Here is a 19130-nt window from a genome sequence, read left to right on the forward strand (position 1 = left end):
TATAATATATATATATATATATATATATATATATTAAACTGCGATTTAGCGGTATATGCGAGACAAATGCGTAAAAATGCGTGAGCATCACGTGGCACCTTTTTGAGGTCCCAGATCCACGATTTAAACCGCGTTCAAGAGCTCACGCGACACACGTCCTGAGCAGAACACTGTCAGTGCCTCTGTGGCACTATCCCCTATCTCTCCCATTCCCCATTTACCCCTACAACGTGATCGACTTCCCGCACCTCACGCACATACTTTTTTTCCACTTTGAGACTCCTAATTTAACGCATTAAAAAAATAACGTTAATGTGCCACGAGAATTTATCGACGTGCGTTTTGTTTTCCACCCGTTAGAGCTCGAGAATCACCCGAGTTTGTTCATCACCCGAGGCCAGCGCGAACATCGCGCAAGGTTCTTCGCTTAAGCGCTCTTTGCACCCAAAAAAAAGACATGGCCGATTAAAAGGCACTGGCCATATTCGAAGCTTGCCAGCGTTCTCTGCGTGCAGGTGTAGGCGCTGAACTCTGCACGTGACACCGTGGTGTCTGCAAGAAGTTCAACTGTTTTATATACCGGGTGTTTTCAGCGAACACTTTCGAAAATTTTTAAAGGTTGCCTGTGGCAGATAGACCAATTCTAGTTCAGAGGCGGACATTACTTGCGCAAAACACTGAGATGCATAATCGACTAATTAACAGAAATGCACTAATTAAGTTCTTAACTAATTACCTTCTGGGCCATATTGCAATTCACGAATACTAGCCGTGGAGTTCGCAAGGCGGATCCACTTGGAAGGAATTCTCAGGATGACAGCAGTTTCGAGACAGTAATTCCCGAATTTTGCGGAGAAATGCATTGGCGTTCCAGTTACTTTCTTAGCAAAACGTTGTTTTATGCATATAAGCAAAAAGTTCACGGGAAACATTATGCGTCGCGGAATAATGACAGTGAAAGTAGTAAAGACGGTTGCCGTTGCCGAGACGAGGGCAGCGAGGCATCACATCTCCTTGTCTGACCGAAAGGGCACGCGTCTTCACTGCACCGTCGCTCGACCTGCCGTTCAGAGGTTGTACGCACCTTGGTGATGTAGTAGAGGCCACCGTTAGGTATGTAGAACGGTACGAGCAGGCAGAGAGTGTAGTGCAAGGCCGTGGCACTTCGGGACGAGCCCATCATGTCCAGGATGGTCACCGGCACGGCTGGAAACATGGAGCACTGCGCAAGAGATACAGAGGGGATGCGGTTGGGCTCTGTACCTGTACCGTCACAAGCACGAGCTACGGCAACGATAAAATTTGCTTTATCATTTCGTTATTGGTTATTCAAGAACTCGACATAAAATTTTGGGGTTTTGTATCAAAACCACTATGTGATTATAAGGCACCCAGTAGTTGGGAGGGGGGGGGGGGGGCTTTGGTTTAGTTTTGACTCCCTGGGAGTTCTTTAACCGTGCACCTAAATCTAACTACACGAGCTTTTTTTTATTTTTTTCTTTCGCCTCCATCGAAACGCAGCCGCCGCGGTCGGGCTCGAACCCACGACCTATATCCCAGCAGCGCAACGCCATATCCACTGAGCTTTCGCGGCGGAAAACAATTTCGAATTTTACCCGTCGTGTTGAAGAGTTGAATCTTTAAGATTGTCTGAGGCGATGAACAAAAAAAAAAAACTTTCATCTTGCAGAAGCTACATATTCTTTAATAGAGAGAAGTGAACGAATGAGACAACAGCTGTAATCGCCGGTGCGATCTACCGGGCGCCTCCCTCACCAGCAGCGCGAGGAAAGGCAGCACCCCCTTGGCCGTCTCGTGCTTGTTGAAGAGGTGCGTGAGCACGTAGCACACGACGAGCGACGCCGGCACGTAGAGCACGAACAGCGTGATGATGGCCAGCAGGGCCACGGGCTCCGTCAGGAAGGGCACCTGGAGCGCCACCAGGGCCAGCACCGTGAGCAGCACGGAGAGCAGGTACAGCGCCGCGTGGCTCAGAAGCACCGTGAACCAGTAGCCACAGAAGAGCAGGCCGGACACGCGAAGCTGGTTCTTCACCTTGTTCTGCACCCCGACAGACACGGTGGCTTGACACGATCATACAGAGTACACGTTGCGCGCGATGTGCCGAAACACGACTTTTAAGGCGAAAGCCTTAGGTCTCTATACGTTTCAGGGTCGCGTTGTGAGGTACAGAAAGTCACGTGACCCAAGGAAGGCCAGAAGCGAACCAAAGCATGTCCAGCCTTGTATAAGAGATGATTAATGATTAGCAAAGTTGATTAATAACGGATTAGTGATTTAGCCCACTAAAGGTTGTTCTTTTGGCTTCAAACGACCTCGTGACTTGGCACGCTGATCATATTCAACAGAGTATTGCGTCATAAATGCAACAATGCGCAGTGATTACGCATGTGTGTGGTAGAGACCAGCGTCGATGCCGTGTTGAGAAAACTAGGAACGATTGGAAATTTTATAAGCGTAATAAATAACGTCACAAGAATGTTTGAAGCCGCAAGAACGGAGATTATGGAAATATGTACTAACCGTAATATTTATAATGGTGGAACAATCGCAGCGTCAGAGCTCCGTCTAGTGATTTTTTGTAGAAAACCGTGGTTGGTCAGAATTATGACGAATAGACGTGTCAAGCACGTGTAGACTTCTGTGGACTTGCAGCACATTGATCCAAGTTCACGAGCTTATACGATGGCAGCAGAGATAAGACTGGCACACGCACTAGCCCCTGTGTGTCGAACTAGCCCCGTTAATACGCGCTAATGTCTCAGACCCATCTTATTGGTAACCTACCAACGCGTTCCAGAGCTCTTGGAATACGACACAGAGTGTAAGTACTACACAAAGCGTAAATGCAACGGCGGACCTGCTACGCGGCTCCGAGACAGTAACGAAACAGTAACTGTTGAAATTATTAACCCTCTAGGCTAAAAACTTCGTTTGAAACCAGCATTCATCCTCTCGTTTGTGGGTAGTTTTCGTTTCCAACGCTGCATGTCGGCTACTGTCCTGTCAGAAGCTCTGTCTGCGTTCATAGCGTTCGTGTTCATGTTGTAACATGAACACTTGCTTTCGCGCCCAGCGCTAGCAGGACCGGCGTCGGTAGGCTAATCACCTCATTTTGTCCTGATCCACAACCAATGCATTGTATTTTCCAAAAAGGAATAAATTAATAAAACGTAAGGAAAGCATTAGACATGCCGCGTTAGACCGAGGAAGCGACCAAACTACAGTCCCACCCCGAAAGAGGAGAGCCTTCGCCAGACGGCCGCTCACACACAATCGCAGATAGTGTCGTCCGAGTGCGACCCACCTGCCTGTCCTCGACTACTTCGACGGCGATGAGCGAGGGCATGTACGCGAGCACGACGCTCATCATCATGGTCCAGGTGTAGAGCTGCGCGTCGAACACCTTTTCGACCCCGCGCTGGGGCCACGGGTACGAGGAGATCCTGAGCCGGCGCTCGTCGAGCACCGACTCGTTCTTCTCCAGGGCGGCGTAGAGCGTATTGAACGTCAGCGACTGGAGGATGGGCAGGGTGTGCACGTGCGAGTCGTTGATCAGCAGCGTCAGGGGGTTCGTGTACTGCGGACACAAGATTCAGGGTTACGGCGCGAATCCACGGACTGTACCCGTTACGCGGGCGAGGAGGTCGATACGTCTATACTTTGGCAGTTTACTCGCTGCATAAGCGGCGTTTCACGAGAAAAGTCAGTGAAGATCACGGACTGTCCCATAAACGCTCTTCTGGAATGAACTGTTGGTGTGCAAGATGCAGAGACATCACTGGCAGTTGTAGTTTAGTCGACCGAGTTTGACTAGTTTTGTGCGGGGCGGCTGACTCACGAGGGAGTTGGGCGTTGCGATGGTTTTCATTGAAATGAAAGCTGTACTCGCATACATGTTTGTCAGAACGAAGAAACACGCCCTGAATTACTAGCTATAGTAGGCCCACCTGTTCTTGCGAGAACGTGGTCCCCAATATGATGACCACGTAACTGTCCTGCGTGTCTATAGTGTCGTTATGCGAAAATGCGCGCGGAAGTCCTGCGCTGTGGAGCGACGAACGTCGTCCAGGCTGAGGTCCCTTCACCGAAGCTCCACTGACGAAAGTGGAGCGCGACCTTACACGGTCGTTTTACGGTGAGCAATGGATTGCGCCTATACTTGACACGTTACCGGTGCAGTTACAAGACAGGCAGTTGGGCTCGTCAGTCACACGTGATGGTCTTGATTCACTTAGCATAAATAGGGACGCTGTGCTCAGCTTTAAAGGTATACGGATTCTACGGACATGGATACACACAAGCTTGAGACTCCGTCACAGATAAGCTAGGGTAGATGTCTATGGGCCGGACGGTGCACTTCCGATTTTAGCCGTTGTAAAAATAAACTTGACCCGTATAGCTGCAGAACGATGACCCTCGACTAGACAGAGAACAAACAAAACAACGCATATCTTTATTTTCAATCTATAGCAATAACTAATTCACTAGTGTGAGCACATAGTCCCCTCATGCTAGAGTTCACTTTGTCTCTGGACCGTCTTCGTTTTCTAGAGGCTGGCATATCCTACGTTCTTTATCGTGTGGTAATATGGGAAGCGAAACATTTATTTAAGATTCACGTATACTAATACGTGTACTAGACATGTACTAAGACACGTAGTACGTACTAAGTACGCAGTACTAAGACGTGTACACTTAAGGAAGGCGAAAGGCAAGTACCTGAAGGTGCCCACCTCCCTACATACAGCCATAGTAGCTGAGACTCAGCAGCAACGCCACATCGCAACAACTGACGAAGTCTGATGCAAGTAATATTCTGCGCGGTGCGTTGCGCGACTGTCATTCAGAAGGAAACTTCGGCATGCATTACGTAATGGAAGCGCTTGGTTCTTGGACCGTCAGTCGATGTCCATGGCATGCGAGCACTATACGCACCTGAATGCCCTCGACAATATACGGAGGACTGACTCACTTTGTAGTCCCCGCCAAGGTTCTCGGGCACCGAGGCGTAGTAGCTGTTCGGGGGGATGTTGTCGAGCGTGACGCTGCCGTTACGCCAAGAGACGTTAATGTTCTGCTTGCGCATGGACTCCTCGTACAATCGAATCTGCTCGCCTGCACGGGTGGGGGATGGCGAATGGGAGAGAGGCAAGGCAACGAAGTATGGGATGATATAGGCGAGTTAATTGTAGTTCATGCGTGTAAACAGCGTGAGAGAGCCGGACATGCAGATAGGCGGCACAAGACAGCGTTAACTATCAACAACTTTTTTTGCAGATCACAAATAGATCTTCGCGTAATGCCCTACGAGCCGTCAAAAAAAAATGCCGATCTAACGCACAGGTAATTGGAATCAATGTGGATTGGAATCATCTTTCGTGAAGCGGTTAATTAAATGCTTTAGAACTAAATGTGGTGCTTACAGGCATCCTTATTGTCATCATATGCAACGTAAATTTAGGTAGCGCGCAAGTCACAACTTTAGTATCATATACTGTTTATGTTAATGCCCTACACCGTTCACAGGCTCCACCGAAATGCAAACAGCGGTTCACGCGAATTCGTTCCATAAACGTCGACATAGCGATATCATGATCACAAAGGCGATGTTTGATGTGAAGTGTATGGCAGAGTGAAATACGACGCGAGAGACAGTGGTAAAGTTTAATGCTATCCGCAAAGCAGTCAGCTTTGCGAAGACATAATCGTAGGGAAGAAAGAGGCACGCTACATTGTCGTTCCAAACAAGATGCCGGTTAAGAAGCCTCAAGTGCACGTCGCGGCGAGAGCATATATGTATATATATGGGCCTCACTCTGTCTGGGTGCCGTGCTGTAGGCCTCGATGACCCTGGCCTCCGGGTAGAAGTCGGGCGTGAACAGTCCCAGCTTGTTGACGGGCACCTCGCTCTTGCTGAGGAAGGTGTAGCTGAGCATCACCATGATCACCGGCAGCACCACCAGCGGCACCACGTGCATCGGGGCGCGCACGAACAGCAGCAGCCGGGCCTGAAACATGCATGCAGCGCCACCGCCGTGTAAGTTAATCGGGACATCCAAGCGTTACATCAAGGGTCCATGACTGTTAGATTTCACTTCCATAATTTTACTGCGGTAGCAATTATATGGACACTAGCGGCATTTCTGCCGTCGCCGTCGCCGTGAGGTTCCGTATAAAGTCCAGGGGCGATAAAATCGTCGCCGCGCGCCGTATGATGTATGTGCGAGTGAAAGCGTGCGAGGGTGAGCCGGCGATCGCGGCTCAATCACGTGCCCGCAAGTGAGGGAAGCAGGGAGGAAGCGCGCCGTCTTCCGTCGTGCACAAGGCTTCGGGGGGAAGGTAGGGAGGGGGGGGCGGTGTTCTACACCGGGCCGCGCGCGCCTGCCCGAGCGGCTGTATATTGAAAGCCATCTGCGACGGGGACAGAGTCCGCCTTGCGCTGTGTTTTCGCGGCTTAGTCCGCGTTGATGCGAGCGGCAGTACGAAGGTGAATTCGCTCACCGCTGCTGCCGCACTCACTGCAGCTTCACTGCTGCTGCATCACTCCTGCTGCCGGTTCTTCGCTCCAGCGATTTGACAACGAGTTTCCGCGGTCATCGAGTGAGATGTGTTCATGTTTGCTTATGCGCGCGTGCACACCATGATATTTAGTTTAGTTATATGCCCATGTTTACAAGTTTATGCCGTCGATAAAACTACTGTCCTTACTTCGTTTAGCTGTCCACTAATTTGCTATCGCAATCGATGCTTCGTCTTTCGGGCGAAGCTTCGACTTTTTTAAAAAGAAATTGGTTGGTTATTACCGGAGAAAGAAAAGGCCGGGCTCTTTCGCGAATTTTTGGGCCATAACGTCAGCGCCTGTACATGTGCGTGATGTCACGGATATGAAGTTACCACTTCGTATTTGAACCGGTATTTGGAGTACGAATAACCCTTCGAAACTTTTCTTCTCCTTTCTGGGGTTTTACATCCCAAAACCAGTTCTGATTATGAGGCACCCAGTAGTGGAGGTCTTCGGATGAATTTTGACCACCTGGGTCAAAATTAATTTTTTACTTAGTTTACTCTCTAGTTTGTGGCGGAATGCAATGTAGTACTTATTTATCGATACGTTCTATAAAGACTGACACCGGTACGTACACATTTACGACATAAACACTGGGTGCCTTAGTAGCTGTCATAAATCTTTTAGCTATGCTGCATTGCACCGTACGGTAGGTAATAGGATGGAAAGCTGGCGTTTTAGTCGCTCCTTCTGCGCGTTGTTGCTCCATGTGGTTTTCGAATCCCGGCACCTGCACAACGTCGCACACGGTTTCCAGACTCAACACACAGACAGGAGGACAGCCGGAAACACGTTAACAATGTGCACCGGGCCACCTGACTTTACGAGACAAACAACTCCGCGTTCCAAGTCGAGGGTTCCCGATCTGGCGCCAGCAAACGCATACGCCACCCCTTCAACAGGAGGAGGGCACGAATTGAGCGGAAACAAGCATCGGTGCAACATGGCGGCGGCCATTTTGTAACGCCGTATAATTTCGACAGCAGAAGTGCGCGCTTTGCTGATGTTGTGGCTGATGCTGTTGCTAATGCTAAGACGGGCTAGCTAGTTGCTTGCATTGTGAAATATCTTACCGGTATAACTGGACGGGACACGAGGATTCATAGATTCGTGGCGTTGAACGTCTCAAAGCCGCTCTGCGTCTATGAGTCACGCCGCCCTTACAAATATTTCTACAAAGCTAACTTCGATTTTTATCGAAAGATTGCGTGTAAATTGACTTTTTATAAAATTTTCTTACTGGGCCACCATGTATCATTAAAAATCACTTTTTTATGTTAGTTGAACGTCTGTTGACGTCAGTCAAACGAAACTTGTAGGCACCCTAATTAAAAAAATAAGGTGACGCTTGCTATATTTAGGAAGAAACGTTGATGTCCCGTATGTTCGACAATAAGTAATTTTTCCTAATGTGGCCAAAACTCGAAAAAACAAACCCGGCGGCGGTTTTTAATGCGTTAGCATTAGGAGTGTCAATAAAAAAAAACGTGTATGTGTGTGAAGTTTGGGAAGCCGGTCACGCAGTGTGCATATATATATATATATGCATGCACGCACGCGATACATACATACATACACACATACATACATACATACATACATAGATGCATACATGCATACATACATACATACATACATACATACACACACACATACATACATACATACATACATACATACATACATACATACACACATACATACATACATACATACACACACATACATACACATACATACATACATACATACATACACATACATACATACATACATACATACATACATACATACATACATACATACATACATACATACATACATACATACATACATACATACATACATACATACATACATACATACATACATACATACATACATACATGTATAGTGCAACTCATGGTGGTCTGTCCCGGACTACCGCCAGTTGTACTGCGCTCGTCGAGCTCCTGAACAACACCAACACTTTGCAATGTGGTGAGCGTGGTTTAAATCATTGATCCGGGACCTCAAAGAGGTTCTCTCGAATTTAGCGCTAAATAGCCACTTAATGCTTTCTTTTTTCCTGATTCACATTATGAGCCGGCCTCGGGTCACAAGTGCACTTTTACGTACGAACACTGTTCGCGCTACCTACACCAGAGACCTTTCGACCGACTTACGTAGCCATGGTGTTTCGACCTAGAAAGGAGTGCCAGCGGGGGGGGGGGGGGGGGATATCTCTGTTCTACGCAATTAAACAATAAATATAATAGGTACACAGTTCTATTAATTTAAAACCTCACTATTATAAACGCCTTTAGATTACGGCGACTAGCGAATCGAACGCCTTTTGATTTTCATATTTTGAAAGTGTTCACTAACTCTTCAATTAAAAGTGTATCGAGTGTGGCTTAATTGATTGTGGCTTAATTGCATTGTGGATTAACTGCGCTCGTGGTGTCGTGTGTGTTTCTTTCGCGTGTCCTCGTTTTCTCGCGCAGTTAAAAAAAAACGTCTAAAAGGCTTAATTGACGCTGTCTTAACTATGGTCAAATGAATCTGCATCGAGTGTGAGTGAATTTAACGCATTCTTGACTTGAATCACTCAAATGCGCATCGACTGTAAGTCAGTTCAGGCCTTCTTAACTTTAGCCAATTACATTCGTATCGAGTGTGAGTCAATTGACGCTTTCCTAAGTTTAGTCCATGTACATTTTGCGTAGTGGAGAGCCTCGGGTTAATTTCGGCCGCCTGGGGTCCTTAATGTACTGCTAGATCTAGCTGCACGGGTGTTCTTGCATTTCACCTCCGTCGAAATGCAGCCGCCGCGGCCGGAAAGCGAACCCGCGACCTTGTGCGAAGCGTGCACTCGCCTTGAAGAAGGCCATGAATGCCTGCAGCGCGTTCGGCTCCACCGTGCTGACGGGCATGGTCTCCTTGTTGGTCTTGAGCAGCTCCATCTCTTCGATCTCCTTCCGGTGGCTTGTCTGCACATGCGCCAGATGCAGGAAAAATTTGTCAACCATTATACTTACGACGTCGCATCCGTCGACTCCTACATTCCACATGTATTCGGAAGCTCAGAGCGCTTAAGACGACACAGACAGGTGACACCAGTTTTCAAAAGTTGCTGGGCATGACGGTGCAAAACGTGACGACGCGGGGATACGGCAGTGCTGTTGGCAGTGGCGGGGTTAGGCAAAAGAGGGCGACAGGAGACAAAACGGTGACAAAAAAAAAAAAAAGCCACTGACGCACCCAGAACGAAAATATCCGAAATGGCTCGGCCCATGCATGACAGCACTGCGTCCACGTTAACATTACATGAAGAAATTATAAATTTGTCGGATGTATAGATGAAGTGATTGGAACATCGACACCGAACGAGCAAACGACGCAACATCCCGCTGTGCGATCACGACGGCGCTGAAGCTGCACAATCTAGACTTTAATGGTATGACTACACCAAGAAGAAAAAAAAAAAGAAGAAAGGAGATTTAGCGAAGTGCCGACCTTATATATTTCGGCCTGTTCTCGCATTCCTTCCATCGCGCATTGACGTATTCTCGATCGAAAGATCTCCACGCAGATCTACGGCAATTATTTGCCCGCAATCTCAGTGCGTATACTTTGCTATATGCTGTCAGTCCAATCGTTTAAGCCCTCCATTTACAAACTTCCGCATGTTTCTGTGTACCTAACGGCACGTTCTATTGATTCGTTTCACAGAACTCTGGCAGTGTGAAAGATCGTGAAAACAGGCATTCGAGCTTCATTGCGAGAAAAAGCGGGTTGTAATGTAGCTAAAATCGCACTTCACTATCGCCGCTTCAGAAAGATCATGCCCTGTGTAAACATTATTCGCTGTTTCACGCGGCCTTGTTATAGAGCGCTGCCGAAACGCTAAAAGAACAACCAGTTGAAGGTGTCGCGGGTACAGAGGCATAGCTACGAGTGGAGCGCGCTAAGCACGCCCCCCCCTCCCTTTCCTACCAACCCCTTATAATCCCTTCCCAAAAATGTTACTGCAGACACTCCAAAGCAGGACTTTTTTTTCACGTTGCTAATAATAAATCTCTATACTCATCCGTATTCATAAGGCACTGTCATACATACGACCCCATGTATAGGTATATATCTATGGAGCGCATTGTGTCACATGTCACAGACAGACAGACGAACGGATGGAAGTATAGTGCTAGAATGCTTCCGCATTATCACATTCCTGGCTACGCCACTACGTAATTACAACTTCCGCTGGTATACGACGTCACACCAGCGAGATTTGTTGAATGTGCAACGTATCGTCCAATGAAAGTCAAAAACACGGACACGGGAAGACGCAAGTGTGCTTGTGCGTCACGATGCAGGAAACGAGTGAAGACAAGCCGGCAAGGTGAGCGCAGATGCAGTCAGCACACTGAAAGTAGCAGCGAGCGTCTTCGGTACTTTTACACGTCGACACGTGACATGAACAAACACATTTGAAGTGACATGCGAGAGAGAGAGAGAGAAGACGCATGCAAAAGTTCGCAGCACAGCATCGCAAAGCAGAAAAGCAGAGACAGGCCGTAAAGTATCGCTTTAATTCGAGCGTAGTACAGCGCACACAAGCAGCACCATCGAAGCTGGGACAGGCTCGCAGGCTCGCAGCTGTGGGAGAGAAAGCGAAACAGAGTTGCATCATCATCACGGAGGTACAGTTTTCGGGCGTAACACAATGGACGGCGTAATTAGTACGCTTGCTAAGGGGTAGTCTGCGGGGACATCTGAACTAGCGTACGTATTTGTACAAGGTTTCACATGTTAACGGAGGCACATTTATTACAGATCTCTTGTGGCACATTCTGTCACATCAGGTGGAAAACTTCAAGAGGCGGATGCTACTCGCAAGATAAATTCTTGAGTAATGTTGGCTAATAATGTTTCACAAATTAACAGCACTTATTTTCTTTAGAGCACACGCATTTTCGAAATACCCGCGTGAAGCCCTGTAGTAATGAAGCAATATCCATTTAGCAGAAACCCTGTGTATAACAGCAGTTTCGAGTATAAGTCCTCAAAATACGTGGCGAAATGCATCCGTTGAAGTTAATACTTATCAGCAATGCAAAAAATGGAGCGCGCATTCGTCTGCTGCGGGGGTCATAGTCCGTTTTGAAATATTTCCAGTACGCGTCGAATCAAACTGCTCTAGAAAAAAATTAGCATAGCTTGCACTGGAGGCGCAATGCTAAACAGACAGCGGAGCTGATGGGCACTTAGCTAGTCCTGTCTTTTGGGCTAGGCTAAGCACTACCAAATCATCCCCAGCATTTTCCGGAATTTATTGATTATTGATCGATTCGCTATTGATCGGCTATCCATTGGCTATCGATGACTCACTAAGCTTAAGTAGTCCCAACCATGCTTAGCTAGACTTAGATAAGCTTAGCTTTGTTAGTTCATAGGGGTATGTGCCATTGTGCTTGGATCCTTTCTACACTACCACCAGAATCGGCGCACTTTTTTTTTCCGACGCATCACGGACTTACGGCCGGCTTAAACAGATCCGCTGTTATAAACACAGTGCAGTGCGAACTGCTACAAAATTTTGCACCGCGTAAGCAGCCAGTTTCAGAGCGCAGGTATATAGATAAGGGCCTCCTCGCAAAATTTTACGCTTGAAATACAAGTACACGCGTGACGGAAAGCCCGCCAAAATGGACGTTTTTGATACCGAAATAAAACAATATGGTCGTTAGTACTGATCGCCAGAAGCGAAGCATTCACCCAGAACGTTGAGAACCAGTGCGGCTCCTAGGCGTGGCCTACAGGCTTCGGAGTCGTCGGCGGCTCGCAAAAAAAAAAAAAAAAAAAAAAAAAAAAAAAAAAAAAAACCTCTAAGGCCACGTGATGGGGATTAGCGTCGCATCCGCCTAACCACCAGCTGCACGCTTCACGTGCTTCTATTTCGTCTCAACTCCGTGTCGTGCAGCGAAAGCTACTACGAGCTGCGTCAGCCAATCATGAAATACAACCAGAAGAAAGGATATCCCGTCCACTGTCCGCCTGTAATCACCCTTCAACGCAACGGCGACGGAATGAAGCTTGGCGGAAGAATTAGCGCCACACAATGGCGTTCCTCCCTTCTCGGAACGCGCAATCGGCTAAATTGAAATTTCGTTGCCGTTCGACTTTACGTGCTGTCGTGCTGATCAACGTCAGTCTGCACCGTTCAGCTTTGCATGCTGCCGCAGCGCAGCTGCAGCCGAAAACGAAGATGAACGTGTTACTGTTCGTTAAGATCAGCCTTATTTTCTACTATTTTCCGAGAACTTCTCGTGCGCGCGCATTTTTTTTTATTTATTTTCCCCTTCCCCCAAATATATATTCTCAGAACAGGGCTGTCAGTGTTTCGAAGCTCCAGAACTGTGAACCTTTTATAAGTTCGTCATTGTTGTCGCAGGGATCTTGCGTTTCTCCGGTTGCATTTCTAACACCTCGTGCGGTGTACTACAACCTCGTTACCTTTGCTGTCGATATTGTGCGGAGCGGGAAAAGGCGCGCTGGCAGCGCGCACTGACAACACAATTGCGAGTGGCTCAGATTGGCATGGCTGCGTGGTTGGATCGTAGACGTATGTAGTACGTGTGAAGACGTTGCACGTATAGTACCTGACACCCGTTGGATGCCGCAGAGCTGGCGGAGGTACCAGAGTGCTGACTTGTTTCGTGCTGCAAGAAAGAAGGATAAAGGTTTCCTATATAAAGCCAATAAGGCGCCGTCGCTCGTGCCTCCCAAAGACACTGATTAGCAAAATAGTTAAAGTTAAAGTTAAATAGCAAAGTTAAAGAGACACTATAAAGAGAAACTCTAAGTCAGTCAAGAGTGGTTGCTCAAGACCCGGTTGCTCAAACACGCATTTCGCTGTAAATAAATGCAGTCTTGATAGTTCCGCAATTACCCAGCCGCAATCTTAGGCAATATTGTAAGTATAATGCCGTCCCTCCTCACCTTTTTTTTAACCATGCTAATATTTCTCTTGCATTACTCTTTTGGCCATTTTCCTGCTGGCCGATGTTCAGGCTGTTACACATATTTATGAATAATTACGTAAATTTCAGTTACGGTCACGTATATTTACGCTAGGGCCAGCACAAAATTTCCCGTCTCTCCGTTCTTCTACAAAAAAAGAAAAAAATTGATAAAATGAATTTAATGAAGTCAAAGGTGATAGTAGGAAAGAATGAACGTAAAAGAAAGAACTACGGTCATTGCGGTCACGTTTATTTTTTATCTTTCGCTGGTCCTTTCAGATTAGCCAGCTTCGCTGGCATTGCAGCAGCTCACTCTCTCTTTAGCTATACCGCCGTCGAAGTATGCGGATTCTAGAAGTCCGGGAGCGCGCCGCCTTGCCTGTGCCGTAGAAGAAGCTCTAGTTGAGCTACTGGTAGTCTTCCAAATTAAGAGCGCAAGAGAACGCCCCTCACATACACGAACGCACGCACTGACACACACAAACACCCAAGAAATGACTCCCTTTTCTTGGGTGTTTCGGTGTGTGAATGTATGTGAGTGTTCTTTTTAAATAGAATAGTCTTTCTTGGCCTACCTAAACTGTCTATCAAAAAAACTGTCTATCACTCGATTCAACCGCTCGGCCAAAACCAACCAAGCTACTAGCACTGGTGGCACGGGGTCATACACGTCAACATTATACAGCGCAAAGGAAACCTCAGGCCTATTTGAGGCAAAATGTATGTACAAAACTGTGATTCGCAGCTTTAATTCATTTAATTAAGAATACACATAGGACTGGTTTTACGTTAGTGCGTTAGAAATGGTGTCAAAGAGACTGAAGCCGCGCCTCTGTAGTCGGCTTTAAGCCAACAGTAATAAAATGTCCCAACAGATGGCGCGAGAGCAGGGCGAACGCGGGAAATTTGAATTGAATTCAGCAATAGCTCCATTGCATCAGACATGGGAGGAGTGAGAGGGGAGGGGAAGAGCGTGAGGGGTGGGATGGGGGAGAAGAGAGGGTGTTACGTATCAGGGGTGGCTGAAGACTATCGTCTTTCGACGTCATTTGCAGCGAAGCAAGCAGATATGCTGCCAATTCTTTACAGCGAAGCTGTTAAGGGCTCAGTCTCCGATGGTCGTGCCCCCGTATAGAAAAAAACTCTCATTGGCCGTATCCTGTATGTGCGAGTGAAAGCGCGCGTCCCTGGGAGCGAACGCATGGCGGAGAGCAAACGCGACTTCTTCCGTCGCGCGAAAGGCCGTGGGGGGACGGGAGGGAGGGAGGAAGGGAGGGGAGGCGACGTTTAGCTACGGCACCAAATGCGTATCTTGCGATCAGGCGCAAAGGTAACTGGCGACTCAATCACCCACACCAAAGGAGGAAAGCGAGAAAGCAGCGCGGGAGGAAGCGAGTGCGGCTTTTGCTCTGCGAGCGATTAACTGCGTACTTGTACTTTGCGCGGCGACGGGCGGTCGCGCGCCCCGTATCTTGAAAGCGATCTGCAACACGGTTCCTACCTTTGTATGCGCTGTGCTTTCGCCGCTCAGTTTCCGTTGAACCGATAGACCGCATGAACTTTCGCTCACTGCTGTTGGCGCGCTTGCTCACGCCAGCGTTTTGACAGCGGTTGTGTGCGGTCATCGAGTGTGATCTATTTGTTTGGCACTTTTGATATTTCAGTCTGAGAAGATTTAACGTAAAAATCATGCGCTGCCGGTGTTTTGTTTCATGACATTTGTTTATGGGCTGTCATTCTCAAAATTCTGAGGAGCTGTATAAACTTGAACATGTAGCAGCACCAGCAACGCAGCATAACTGTTGTCGGCGGCGGTGTTTCGCCCGCGTTGGCACCGAACGCGTGCGGCGTTGGTGAACTGTTTATGAAGAACGTGCCAACCTTTGCCGTACACCCCATGGCGGTGTACCGTAGCGAACATAAGGCCAAGGTTCCTGTGGTCACTATGTAAATGAAAACCACCGGATCATATATATTTCTCATTATTTAATAGCTTAAATAACCAATTACACCATCCCATCTTAATAGTCATAATTGGAAATACATAATTGCCACCATAATACAGCTTCGCTGGTCTTCCAATCTCCACCCCAGTGGAAGGGCTGACAGTTTTTTTTTCTTGCGTTCTTAAGCATTTTATACCAAGATCACTGTGCCGGCTGCGCTTAACAGATGTAAATAATCGGTTCATGACTTTACCCCGAATTCAGAAACGCGGCCAAATTTGAAGCCCATGCGTGACTTGATCTAGACGCCTGGAGTGAAGGTGACCAAGACGCTCATTGCGTTTCCTTCGGCGTATTCACGTCAGGCGGCACCTTTCCCTCCCCTCACTTTCTTCACGTTATTCACACCTCACTACCCTTCCCGTCCTGCCGCTTCATGCTGAGCGGCCGAGGCCAACCTCAACCACAGTATGTGGGGATGCCCTCAACACACATTACCCCCTCCCCTTAATTTAATAACTAGTGAGTAGCCGTGGGGGCTGCCTTGAGCAGCTCCAGGCCCGACGTTCAGGAGGCCATCCTGGGCTGGGCTGAGAAGGTAGCGGAGGACTACCTCGAGTAGACCCCTCCCTCCCGTCTACCCCGCGGCCCCTTTCCTTTTAAGAAGGATAAATAAAGTTGCGAAGACTACTACTACCGTGTCAGGCGTTATTTCCCCCAACTCAAACATGGGTTTCATTTCCGAATGCGGGAGTTCACGTCCCAAAGCAGCAATGACCTTATTAGGGACACCGTAAACACATGTAAAAGTCAGGAGTATTCTCACAAGACAACCGTTCAGCCAAGTTGATTAAGATATTTGTTGCACTCAAGAGGGAAACACCAATTCTGCTGCCCGTAATCAGAATTTGGATGTAGGGGCTCGTAGGTTGGATAACAGCTATCGAAATGTGGTAAGTTCTAAAAAAAATGAAGTACAAGTGCTGCCATAACTCATCCATAACATATCCAAAAACTGTGCATCTGACACAGCAGTGTGTCACGGACAAAAGTGATATATAAATTTACAGCCGGCGTGAAATTGCGACTCACGAATTTGTGGTCTCCTTTAGAACAGCGTACTAATTTGTAACTTCTGTACATTAATTAGTTTGCTTAAGGGCCCATTCACACTTGCGACTAGGCGAGGTCGCGCGACCAAGTTGGTCGCAAAGCGACCAGTCGCAAGTAGTCGCAAATGGTCGCTTTTCTCGAAATGCGACCGTTTCGGGCCAGTCGCTCACTGCTCGATTTTTCAGTAGCGCGACCGCAGTCGCAGAACAGCTGAACCAATCAGATGCGAAGGAACAGGACGTCCGTATACGCAGACGCTTATTTTACGCGGCGATGACATTTAAAGCAGACGTGAACGGCATATCGTGATACATTTCGGTTTAGCGACTCGTTGGTCGCATTTGTAAGTGTGAACATCGTTCGTCTTGAGTAGTTTTCTGGTCGCCAGTCGCAATTGGTTGCGCGACCTCGCTTAGTCGCAAGTGTGAATGGGCCCTAAATGTCTCAATAGGTGTACTTTATAGAATGGTCATATCGTTTTTTTTGTGTTGTTTTGTTTAGTCGGTGAGTCAAATTTAACTTCCTTTCCTTTAATTTTAGAATTTTCAAAAATTGTCAAAAAGATTCGCGGCTTATATAAAACAAAACCTACTCCATAAGTCGTTAGAGTTTTTTTTTATCCTCTTGAATACAACACACTTCAACAAATTCAGTGCAGTTAATTCTAAGTGAAACGATTTCTTTTTTCCCATATATTTATACATAGGGGCTTCACCCCTTAAAGCTTCCGTTGAACCTTCGTCTTGCAACTCTTATTTAAGCTTCCGCTTTACTACATCGGAACAGAGGAATCGCTTCGCTCAGAATCCAGCGCACCGCGATTGCTTAACTTTGTCGACTTCTGAAAAAAAGTTAGAAATCTACCGACAATACGAAGCAAAGAGAAAATTCCAGCCAATCTTCAGCCTGGACATAATATTATGGAAGGCGGCCAGCCAGTGACAAACAGCACTTGCGAACGAAGAGCATTGGGAATTCCTTCCTAGATTTTTGGTCCAGAAGACTAAAGCATTGAGTTAGCGCCCTGTAACTCAGAAATAAGCGATATCAAAATTTTGTAAACAGAACCTACTGAGACGTCTAAACCGGATAGAAGTGATATATAACTCTTAAATATACCATTAATTTGTGAGTGAGACATTTTAAGAAATTCCAGTAGCATTAGCACGAACACGGACACAAGCAGAAGAGACCAAATCACACGCACAGTTCTGTCTTCTCGAGTCTGTGTGTTTGCGCCTGCGCCACTAGAGTACATCACAATGCCGTACCAACGAGCTTATATTGCCACTCTGGTAAGAATGCCGCAAAAATTTAAGTGTGACAGTTTCACGTAATCTGTAAACTCGCCATCACATTTGTCCGCTTCAGATGCTCTTAACAAATGGAGTTTACGGAACTGAGGCACCTGGATTTTGGTGCTGAGCTACAGATTTGTCAACATTGAGCTTAGTTTTTTTTGTTTTAAATAAAACTCACCAGTTTTTCAACAATTCTCGTAAAAAGAATCAAGGGCCTAAATCAAAATGTTGCTAACTAGAGTCGGTAGGATTCAGCTTTCTCTCTTAAATGCAACTTATTTTTATTCAAATTGGTTTATTCAGGCTTTGTCTTGCCAGAGCACATCTGCTTTTTACATGTATATCTCTCTCAAAAGGCAAATCGAAGTTGACGCCGAGCTAACAATACTCCTGTTTAGTTGTATAGATAGACGTATAGAACCTCTTATCCGCGCTGGGGCCAGTTGTGCATCCATGACTCCAGAAAACTTCCGGTCATGCATTTCTGGCAGTCAAGTTAGTCGAGGAAAAAGAAGTATTTTGTCTCATGATATCCTACAGCCACATGTTCGTGATGCCTTCAAATATAAGTGCCCCATCCGTCGAGCTCTCATGTATGTAGCTTACTCACTTATCGAAAATTCCTACTCTGGAGCAAAACTGGTGCCAGCGAGAGAGTTCCATAGAGTTATAGTTTTGTTGCTGCAGAGCACTTGACCGGAAGTATTTGGGGAGCTCCGTTCTTAAACACAGAAAGGGAGTCTATAGACAGAGCCGGTGGCGAGCGCTATACGTACCCGAGGTGTAGACGAGACGGAGCCAGCTGCTTGGACCCGTGGCTCGCCTAGAGACAGCGCTTTCTTCGTAGGCGGGGGCGTGTGGCGCACGGCCGATTTGGCGATGTCCGTCTGTCGCGAACAAGCACATGTAGTCATACTTTCCCGGAAGCACGACAGTTGGCGACAACCTCGTCGGTTTTCTTTCTTTTTTTTTTTAGGCGACATGCTGGCTGCTCGTTGGGGAGGAGGGAGATCCTTGTCGTTCGGTTGCTTTGCGCACGGTTGTACGAATTCTTGTTTTCTAAATTTTTGAATTCTGTTACTGCTGTATGCCTAGTCTCCTTGTGCATGACGAAGCTACAAATGTCGTTGATAAATATTTTTTCCCTTTATTTTATGCATTTGCGTCTTAATTCACT

The 19130-nt window shown here is 47.1% G+C and overlaps 1 protein-coding gene across 12 annotated transcripts in view; it reads right to left on the reverse strand.

The window, feature by feature from the left end:
- Positions 1-19130, reverse strand: part of LOC119445722 (ABC-type organic anion transporter ABCA8-like) — a 136908-nt gene that overhangs the window by 13693 nt on the left and 104085 nt on the right. For 10 of the 12 annotated variants that reach the window (XM_037710005.2, XM_049663555.1, XM_049663548.1 and 7 more), the window contains 8 exons: positions 18730-18840; positions 13231-13290; positions 9448-9561; positions 5840-6032; positions 4997-5139; positions 3329-3601; positions 1777-2061; positions 1085-1222 (listed from right to left, as the gene is read on the reverse strand). In XM_037710005.2, coding sequence (XP_037565933.1) covers positions 1085-1222; positions 1777-2061; positions 3329-3601; positions 4997-5139; positions 5840-6032; positions 9448-9561; positions 13231-13290; positions 18730-18840 — 1317 coding nt within the window. The remainder of the gene's footprint in view (positions 1-1084; positions 1223-1776; positions 2062-3328; positions 3602-4996; positions 5140-5839; positions 6033-9447; positions 9562-13230; positions 13291-18729; positions 18841-19130) is intronic. The other 2 variants (XM_049663549.1, XM_049663550.1) reach the window with 2 other exon arrangements.

Source organism: Dermacentor silvarum, chromosome 3 (genome assembly GCF_013339745.2).
Source record: "Dermacentor silvarum isolate Dsil-2018 chromosome 3, BIME_Dsil_1.4, whole genome shotgun sequence".
Classification (NCBI taxonomy): Eukaryota; Metazoa; Arthropoda; class Arachnida; order Ixodida; family Ixodidae; genus Dermacentor; species Dermacentor silvarum.